Source organism: Corvus cornix, chromosome 4, assembly GCF_000738735.6.
Source record: "Corvus cornix cornix isolate S_Up_H32 chromosome 4, ASM73873v5, whole genome shotgun sequence".
Taxonomy (NCBI): Eukaryota; Metazoa; Chordata; class Aves; order Passeriformes; family Corvidae; genus Corvus; species Corvus cornix.
In genome coordinates, this window is record NC_046334.1 from 40792846 (window position 1) to 40803158 (window position 10313).

Genomic DNA, 10313 nt, shown 5'->3' on the forward strand with positions numbered 1-10313 from the left:
ATGTATTGTCCAAAATAGCAGATGGAAAAAAAATAAATCACTTAAATAATTTAACAATTCAAATCTGTCTGCCTGAAACAATTGATTTTAGAAACACCTAGAACAGTAAAGTCACACACAGAAACAACTTAGAAAATGCAAACCAGAAGATTAACAAAACAAACAGACAAACAAAAAGATAAATTTAAATAATTTTTGATACTCCAAAATTACAGCAACACAAAGGATGATAAAAAGATGAATTGAAAAGAACAAAGGCCAACTTGAATTGAATAAAGACTTGTATTATCCCATTAAGATTATATTAAGATAATATTTAGAAGAGTAAGCTTGAGCAAAATAGAAAATAAAACCCTACTTAAAATGCTACATGAGATTTCCTCATATACTCTAACTTGCACCAACGTTGTATCAATGATTTTAAATGGTAATTACTGGTTTATGCAGACCTAAGAAGAAAGAATAAGTCCCTACAACTCTAAGAAGAGGCAGGCAATTGAAAACTAGGCAAGAGTCACCAGAGCTATGGAAAGCTGAACACGAGAGTCATCACACAGGGTATTGCACGAACAATGTAAAGAATGTTGCACTACGCAAAGAGGGCTGGGTGTCATACTGGACATTCTTCCAACCCAAAAGGTTTTCTGAAGAAGAGCATGTTGCAAACTTCAGGTCAGAGATGTCTACGTTAATACTTTCGCTTTTTAATAGTTTTGCTTTGCCAAGCTTTGAAAACAAATCAGGCCTATTTTCTAGGTCATGGAACTTAGGCAGGTGCTTCTGAATTCTGCATTCACACAACCCAGTATTTCTCCAGTTTGGAAACAAACAAACATTAAAAAAAAACCCCACCAGGTAAGCAGGAGAACTTGGTGAACAACTTTATTTCCTGATTGGGACATAAAACACATTTGGAATGTTACTGCTAAGAAGTGTTACTCACTAGCAGCAAGAGAAAATTGTGTCTTGTGGAAAATACAGAGGGCTGCAGCCATAGCTTGGCTTTGCTCTGATCACACACCTGCCCAGGCATTGTTGATACTGTTTGCAACTGTCACACCTTCCAAGAGATCTCGTGAACACCATGAGAAGCATATATCTGGGAATGAACTGGAACATGCAGAAAAGCAAAGTACAATGTTAATTATCTCTTAGCACAACTTCTATCTCAGACAAAAGACAAAAAATCATAGAAAATATAATATTCCAAGGTAGTAAGTAGGAAAATGAAGCTTCAAGTATCTATCAAACATAACAATTAGGACCCTGGAAATGTAGACTTTTCTTGAGAAGCAAACCTTGCCCTGAAGGTTACAGTTTTTGCACAGAACACAACACTCTCCAGATCTCATTTCTTCCATGCAAAGTTAGTTCAAACTAGAAATTTTAAAAAAGAATGAATATATAAACATCAGAGATCCTCTCAGTACATATTTTTTTCCTGGAAGCACAAAACCTGAAAATCACAGAATCAATAAGGGAAATAAGTTCCACCACATAATGAAACATGTTTGGAAATGACTAAAGGAATTATTTTCTGCAGAGATCTACACCAAAAGAAAAAGTACAACATTCCTTTCAGCTGCAAAGTAAGCTTTCAAATTTTGCTTTATGCTTGTTCTGAATAAGCTTTAATTGTTATTATTGAAATAAATATAATCTTGCCTCTTAATATTATTGCATATATATACAAATGGCATGTGCAAGAGAGATCTGGCAAAACTTGGAAACCTCTATTCGTGCCTTGCTCTACCACACACTGACAAAATGACCTCGAGAAAGTCACCTCACTTTTCTTTGTCTTTTTTTCCAAAATACCTTCTGAGGATAATGAGTTATGCTTTATATCAAAATATATTTACCAAAGAAGAGCTAGTAAATAGTGAATTATTATGGAGTCTAACAAGTCATTAATTTGCTTATATACATGGCTTGGAAACTGTCCACAATATCTCTGCTTTATGAGTTTACCAAAATCTGTGATGTGTACTGTTTGTTTGTGTCATGACTGCATTAATAATCAAAAAATTAATAGATATTCTGGAGTACTGTAAATGTTTATGACAGCCTGTAGAATCCATTAATTATTCACTGTAACACACATCTGTGACATAAAAGATGACTTTTGTTCTCAAGGTATGTTGACATCTATGAGGAAAAACCACTGATGTTCTAAATCTTAGCAACACTGTTATTCTGTCTATAGCATACCAAGTATTTACTGTACAGTCCTATAGAGAAGTGAAATTAATTTCAGAGTAAAGACTGTGATTGCAATTCTTCAAACAACTAGTGTAGCACAAAATAATGCTTGTCTGATTTGAGTACCAGATAGTTTCTGGTTTAGTTCTGTTGTACTAAGGATCTGAATTTGTATGAAATAAACAAATCTCTGATGAGGAACCAAATCCTGCAGTATTGGTGCTTGATTTGTTTCCCTTCCCCCTGGTTCTTCATGCCCCACTCTTTTCCAGTAATCTTTGCCTTCTCCAGTACCTCAGAGTGGCCACTAGTGAAGCCAATGAAGCACTGAAAATTGAAAAAAACATATTAACTTTAAGTTAGTTGCCTTCACCAGAGCAATTTTTAATGTGGTAGAAGACATTCAGTCAACACATACACTTTCATTATTAGTTCAGTCAACAGGGAATGTCAAAAGTATAACATGCCTGGCCACACACATGCACAAGAGGAAACCAGTCACTGCAGACTAGAGAGACTCTGTCTATCTTGGTTAACCTTGCTTGTGGGCTATTTCTCCACATCTCTCACGTGCTCTCTTGCTGCAACTTATCTCGGCACTCCTCTAGTTTTCCCTCCTGGTTTCGTCGCTTCCTTTTTATTCCTTCAGCTGCTGCTTCTTGTTTCTTAAACAATCTACCTGAGGCAATGAGCCCTACCTCTTACTCTGCCTCCTTGGTGCTATTTTCCACACCTACACTTCTGTATCCCCACTCTCAAGACTTTACCATTGCTCAACTGGCCCTTCTTGTATTCCTGTTCTGTCCTTCTGCCTGGTCCGCTCCCCTTTCTTCTCTTCACTTGCTGCAGCTGGGGGATACACTTTAAATACTTCCCATAGGCCTATTACATCTCAGTGTCCACACATCCTGGATGCCCTTGCCTGACTCTCTGCAGATTCAGTCTCTTACAAAGACTTCCATTCTCTCCATCCCATCCCACCCCTTACTGAGGCTACCCTCACCATCCCCATCACATTTTGCCTGCTTTTAAGCAGTATCTCAGCTCTTCTCCCGTCTGAAGAGGGAAAAGCCCACTTCCTCCTCCTTTATCTTTATTTTCTTGCACAGATTGATTGTAGACTCTCTCTGTTTCTTACTCTCCACTCCTATCTCATGAATTATGAAGTATGATTGCCAAACACATACCTCAGTCTGCCTTCAGCTTCAACTTTCTGGCTGATCTGTGATCAGGTTTACTTCATCCACAACCGTTTAATTGTGTCCCCTTCCAGTTGTGCCATCTTTATAAATTTTCTTCCTACTTTTCCAAATTAAATGAAGACCTGCACTTTTCAAGTGCTCTCTTCCTGAACATCTTCTGCACAAATCCTTGCCAAAGGAAATATTAATATGCTCACTTCCTAAAAGTTTATTCCTTGTGTGACAGGTTGGGTATTTTTCCTTCCTACTTCCATGCCCCATGCTTATCCCATTAAAACAGAACCCCTGATATTAATTTTCATCCACTTCCTCAGTTTTCTTCTGAAATGTCGACCCTCCTCCAACTCCTCATCGTCACATTACAGACATGCTCTAATAAACAAACACACCCTATGCTGACTGTTATTGCTATTTCCACTTCTCAATGTGCTGCTTACACTTACTGTCCAATTTTCCCCCTCTCCAGCTCAAAGTAGGCTCCTAAGACAAGTAACACCAACACCCAGCTAAAATAACCCTCACTAATACCTGTCCAAAACAAAACTCAAAGCTCACATTACTTCATTCTTCTTGATCATCTTTGTGATCACCAAACTCATTATTTCTCTTCAACTCTTACCCTCAATTAGTTCTGTTTTGGCTCTCTTATTCTCCTCTTCCTGATGTCAAATATATACCAATCTTAAAAATGAGAACTTACTACAATCCCACAAGTCATTCCAGAAAAAGCAACATCTTTCTTCTTGGCATCTTCCCAATATACTGTCTACTCACCACTGTCTAGGCTAGGAGACAGGAGGGTCTGACTGATTCCTTGTGCTCCCCCTTGTGTATGCCATCAAGCTTGGACTGCTGACTTCTGAGGAAAAGATTTTTTATTTTGTGTCTGGCCTAGCTTCAACGCCAGGGTTCCCACTGTCTTGGACACGTAAGTAAACAAGGGTATGCACTACTTTGGAAAAGTTGATCTCCTGTAGTGTTTGAAGCTGGCTATTCACACACTAGAGCACAATGCAATCAGTCACTAATCTCTCTTGAAAGTGTAGATGTAGGTTATTTTTAGCTCAGAATTTTTAAGAACAAAATCCAGTGTCTTTATGCTATGTCAGCAGTGCAGAGTATCCACAAACTCAGCCTAGAAAGACAAACAATCCATCCAAAGCTGCAAAGATCTAAGGAAGATGAAGCTTGAAAGCTGGCTTTCAATAATTCAGAGAGCTTGCATTTTCAGAACTGTTTTAACCATTTCTCTAGGAAAGTACCAGAATATTGAATACCAAACACCAGCTAACTGTATGAAAAGCCAAAGGTTCTTCAGCGGGCTTTTTTAACGACATTTCCAGCTAGTGGAAATAGCTCAAGGTACTGATGGAGTTAGTAGTAAATTCCTTACAGGATATGTTTGAACTTCTACAATAAGTAGCATTATTATACCCCCTCATTATCATACATAGGAAAGATTCAAACCAGGCATTTGGAGCAAAAAATCAAACAAATAAAGAATAACTCTCAAAGTAGCCAACAGATGTCCTGGTCCAGGCCTGCTTTTGCTAAAACGGTTTAGAAGCAGGGTCTCTCCTGGAAATAGGTATCTGGGCTCAGAGAAGGGAGAGCAGAAGCAGAAAAGTGGCCGCTCACTTGCTATGCAGTCCTTTCTTTAAATACTGGCAGTTATGGGTAAATAATACTAGTGCTACAGAAATATCCGATCAAACAATCTCTGTGGATGTGATGATGATACCCAACAATAATTTCAAAAACTAACTGGAATTCTTATCATAAAGACTTTATTAAAATGTCATTTAAAAACCCCCAACAATTTAAATGACCTAAAAAAATAATTTAAAACCCCCACCGATTTAAATGAGCTAAATCAAAGATGTGGGGGAAGGGGCTGGCAAACAATCCTTTCAGGCTAGACCTCCACTCCAGTCTTACTTCAGGCCCCCCACTGCCTTCCCTCCCCGGGAGCATCTCACCACCACTCTCCCATCTCCCACTCACCGTACACCAGTCAGCAGGGCACTGGCTGACACCTGAGTGCACACCCTGAGGAGACCTTACGGGTCTGGGTAGCCAAGCAGCAGCTGCAAGCATCACTATCCCAGGGGTCCGTGTGAAACCAGCAGTAGAAGTCTCAAGGTGTTAAAGGGGTGTTTGCTTTCCTGTGAAAAGAGGAGACACCAGACTTGGCGAGTGAAGTATGAGGAAGAAAAAGGAAAGGTCAAAGGTAGCAGGCAGCCACATATGTTAAACAAAACTCCTTTCAACTCACAGTCTAATTCTAGGGATCCCCTATGCTTCCTACTTGTGCCTGCTTTTGGTCCTTGCTTGGGGAAATGTCTCTTTGGGGGCGGGGGGGAAGGGGCGCTCTTCCCTTTTCTTAGAAGCTGGGGAAAGGCTCCATCCTCTCAGGAGGCCAAGGTGCAAAGGGTGCTTCTGGAGATTACACCCACTTCTCACACCTGAGGTTCATGAGAAGAGACCTCAACAGACCTAAGAGCAGCAGAGGGCAAGAGGGACAGGGGATCAAATGTACCATCCCGTTAACTCATGCTAACAAACACATTGGTGAGAAGAGGTGCACTGCCCTGGCAAGAATGTTTCTTTGTGGGACGGCCAAGCTTTTAGCAGCTACATTAAGATGAATTCTATTTTCATTACTGATACCATATTACTGATACCATATTATTCAAAAGAAACCCTTATGAGTTCCTTGTTATAACATTGTCCTGTCTTAATAGGTCTTTAGGGCAAACTCCTTGGTAAGCATCTATACTGTGCTGCATTGCCTTTCACACTACTATTCCACACAACCAAGTCACCCAACAATGAATCATAAGCTCCTGCTTTCTTATGGGGGTCAGCCAGAAAAAACAGATGAGAAACAGGGAATCTAATGGGGGAGCCATGTAATCTTCATTTGAGACGCAAACATTTTTCTAAGAACCAGATGCTGCATGAAGGCAGAGCTTCACTACAGCCTTTACTCTTGTTTCACACTTGGTGCGGGCCAAGCAACTTCAGCATGCCTGGCTATGTGCTTCCTAGAGTCTCTTCCCTTCCCTCCCTCCTTCAGAGGGGACTGCCTGTGGGTCTTGCGAGGGTCTGACCCTGCAGGGGTGAAATGAGGGTACAATGCAGGAAGGCATGCTGCCTCCTCCTCGGGAAAGCTGAGTCCCAGAGCATGCTGGGGTATTTAAAGACCTCGATGCCTGCAAGTTCCACACAGCGCATACAACATGAAGCAGCTCTCTGGCCTTGACCCAAGGGAGGCCCAGTCCAGTGCTGGTCACTGATGCTTATGACCACAGCACCACCTTCCAGGCCGGCAGCCCTGGGGAGCTGCGCGGTTGGGCGTGAAATCCATGTCCCCCCCTGCCCCTCTCTGCGTGAATCCACGCACATCAGGGCAAGGCTTAAACACCTTTAGTTGGCTGGTCGCACTCTCAGACTGCTCTGGGCAGGCTTTTAGCCCTCAGGCGCTGCCTCCCCCCTGGACGGAACGGTTAACGCGGCCTGAAGAGCTCCTGCCAGCTCCCCATGTTCCCTCCGGTGCCTCCCGGGAGCTATAAATACAGCAGGCACATGCTCTGACACCGCGTTCCCCAGCAGGTACCAGATAACTTTAATTTGCCCTTTAAACGTCCCGGGCCGCCCGTCCCTCGCGGCCGCCGCCCGGGGGAACATGGCGGGGCGGGCCCGGCGGGCCGCAGCCAATGCCCGCGGCCCGGGGGGCGCCTCCTCCTATCGCGAGAGGCCGCGGGCTATAAGCGGGGCGGCGCGGGGCGCAGGGCCATTTGTCCGGCGCGGTGGGGAAGTGCTCGCTCGTTGCCTCTCTCCGGGCGGGGCTGTCGGACCGGCTCACGGCATGGGTGACCAAGCGCTCAGCTTCCTCAAGGACTTTCTGGCCGGCGGGATCGCCGCCGCCGTCTCCAAGACGGCTGTCGCCCCCATCGAGAGAGTGAAGTTGCTGCTGCAGGTGAGGGGGAGACGGGGGGCGGCGGTGCTGCGCCACAGGTGGTGCCGGCGCGGCGGGCGCTACGCGGCGTGACTAAATATGGGAAGGAGCTCGGCCGGCTCCGGTTACGCGGGAGCTGCCCGGGACATTCAGCACCGCCTCGGGGTGGCGGGAGCAGGGCCGACCCCGTCGGTGCCCTTCAGTGTGTGGGGTCACCCCTGCGGTGCCCCTCTCTCACCGTCCCGTCCTCCTCCTTCTCCTCCCTGCAGGTCCAGCATGCCAGCAAACAGATCACGGCCGATAAGCAGTACAAGGGCATCGTGGACTGCATAGTCCGCATCCCCAAGGAGCAGGGCATTCTCTCCTTCTGGAGAGGCAACTTGGCCAATGTCATCCGGTACTTCCCCACCCAGGCCCTTAACTTCGCCTTCAAGGACAAGTACAAGCAGATCTTCCTGGGCGGAGTGGACAGGCACAAGCAGTTCTGGCGCTACTTCGCAGGGAACCTTGCGTCCGGGGGTGCCGCGGGAGCCACCTCCCTCTGCTTCGTCTACCCGCTGGATTTCGCCAGGACCCGGCTGGCGGCTGATGTGGGCAAAGGAGCCGCTGAGAGGGAGTTCTCTGGCCTGGGCGACTGCCTTGTCAAGATCTTTAAGTCTGATGGCTTGAGGGGCCTGTACCAAGGATTTAGTGTGTCTGTCCAGGGCATTATCATCTACAGAGCAGCCTATTTTGGCGTATACGACACGGCCAAGGGTAAGAAGTGCATGGAGGAATGACTGCAAGGGAAGATCCATTCAGGAAAGGCACTCGCAGTGCACTGGGCAGTACAAGGACAAGCAAGGTTTGGCTCAGCACCGGCTGAGTGCAGTGCTAGAATGTGCACAGGTGTTTCTGACATGCACTCCTGCCTCCCTCTACTTGCTGCTCTGAGATGCCTTGGGTTTGGATTGACTCCGGGGTTGGTGGGTGATTATTCCTTCCACAGCCATCTTTCCCACAGCCCTTTCCCTCTGTACTGATTCCATTCATTTGTTCTTGATGACAGGTATGTTGCCTGATCCAAAGAATGTGCATATCATAGTGAGCTGGATGATTGCCCAGAGTGTCACTGCAGTGGCAGGGCTGGTTTCTTATCCTTTTGATACTGTGCGACGTAGGATGATGATGCAGTCTGGCCGAAAGGGAGGTAAGAATAAGTGCTCCTGTGGTGTTCTGGCTGCAGAAAGTTTCTCTTCATCAAGATAAAATGGGAGATACTGGGTATTTTTTTTTTTTTGTCTTATGGAAAATTAATAACCTTCTCATTGGAGTCCTTAAAAATCCAGTGGGGAACACATTGGTGGTTATTTCTATCATGTTGATCTAAAAGACTGAGAAATTACTTGATTTCCTATGGAGAAATAATTTTCCTTAATTGATTACTAAATTTTAAATCCTCTGCTGTACTTTGCTTATTCCTTGTTGTTTTTAAGATACAAAAATTGAAACATACTTGCTGTATAACTTCAAGCCTTCTAACCTTTATGTTTGTTTCCACAGCTGATATTATGTATAAGGGCACAATTGATTGCTGGAGGAAGATAGCTAAAGATGAAGGATCCAAAGCATTCTTCAAAGGTGCCTGGTCGAATGTGTTGAGAGGCATGGGCGGAGCTTTTGTATTAGTACTTTATGATGAAATCAAGAAGTATGTCTAAAACTTAATATCATAATGCAGTAGTTCAATTGTTCTCAATCAACTTTTTTAAAAATATGAACTTGTGATGTAATGGACAACAAAATATTTCCTAGGGAAACAATAAAATTTGAGTAACATATCTGGCAGAGATAAGGATGCATTAATTTAGAAATTGTCCACAACATCACAGTTACATTTTGTATGAGAATTCCTCCACCATTTATATTGGAACCTGTGTATATATTATATTTCAAATTGCAGGTAATAGATTTTGTCTGGAGACAATATTTAAGTGGTCTATACCTAGTTTAAAATCTAATATTGTGAACTGTTAATAGATTGTCATAAATATTTATTATACTAAGTGATGTCTCTAGCTACCCAACACTGTGATGACATAACATGAATTAAAATCATGTTTTCTTTTAAAGCTCTATTTTTTAATATAAGTGAAAAGTATGTCTGAAATTATAACCATACTAAAGCACCAGGCTGAATTCCTAACTGCAGCCTCTTCCCTGACAAATTATACAGTAATATGCTTGAAGCCATAATCTGATTTTTCAAATATATTTTGTAGAATATGGAAATACAGTGTTTCAAAAATTCCTTGTATTGTCACAAAGGAAAAAGTTGTCTGCTCTGATGTTCAATTGAACTAAAACTGAAATGAAATAAATTAATATATTAATGAACTTTTTCCTGTTGTTTTCAGTACACTGAACACATTGCAAGCATGTCCTCCAAGGTGATGTGCTAATCAGGACACTGTTAGTGGCTGTCTCTTGAAAGTTTTTTCAGCAGAGCTTTAGGTAGGTGGTTATTGATAATTCTACAAATGCAAAACCAAGTGGATTCAGTTTAAGGGTATTGCAGCCAGCTATCTTAGAGATAGGCTTCCACATAGTCTTAGCTGCTTGTATAATTTGTTAATATTACCCTTAACGTTGAAGCACGTCCTCAGTGAATAAAGAAGTCATTATTGCTTATTTTACTTGAAATAGTATTCTAGAACTGAATACTCAAGAGTTATTGAAATAACTACACTTTCAACCATTATGAACACATTGCACTATTATTTACCAGTGAGATCAGTCCATGCTCAATACACTTTTTGAACTTCAGATGCTGCAGGGTTGTGAATGCATGGAAGGAACAGGCTGGCTGATTAGGCAAAGGAGGGAAAGTGAGTTGTGGCTATTTCAGTTGTTCAGTTAGACTACATATAGACAGGCATTTGGTCTGTACCCACCTAGGAAAAAAATGT

General features: G+C 43.0%; 1 protein-coding gene across 1 annotated transcript; it reads left to right on the forward strand.

Annotated features, from left to right (window-relative positions):
- Nucleotides 1-7183: 7183 nt before the first annotated feature.
- Nucleotides 7184-9741, forward strand: SLC25A4 (solute carrier family 25 member 4). Its single transcript, XM_039551010.1, has 4 exons — nt 7184-7386; nt 7635-8121; nt 8414-8554; nt 8908-9741. The coding sequence occupies exons 1-4, from the start codon at nt 7276-7278 to the stop codon at nt 9063-9065; spliced, it is 897 nt and encodes a 298-aa protein (XP_039406944.1). The 5' UTR covers nt 7184-7275; the 3' UTR covers nt 9066-9741.
- The last annotated feature ends 572 nt before the right edge of the window (nt 9742-10313 follow it).

Excerpts from the sequence above, each read along its gene's own strand:
- SLC25A4 (XM_039551010.1), top strand. The coding sequence starts at position 7,276 with ATGGGTGACCAAGCGCTCAGCTTCCTCAAGGACTTTCTGGCCGGCGGG. Across the intron at positions 7,387-7,634 it reads GAGTGAAGTTGCTGCTGCAG|GTCCAGCATGCCAGCAAACA; the intron begins GTGAGGGGGAGA and ends TCCTCCCTGCAG. Across the intron at positions 8,555-8,907 it reads GCAGTCTGGCCGAAAGGGAG|CTGATATTATGTATAAGGGC; the intron begins GTAAGAATAAGT and ends TTGTTTCCACAG.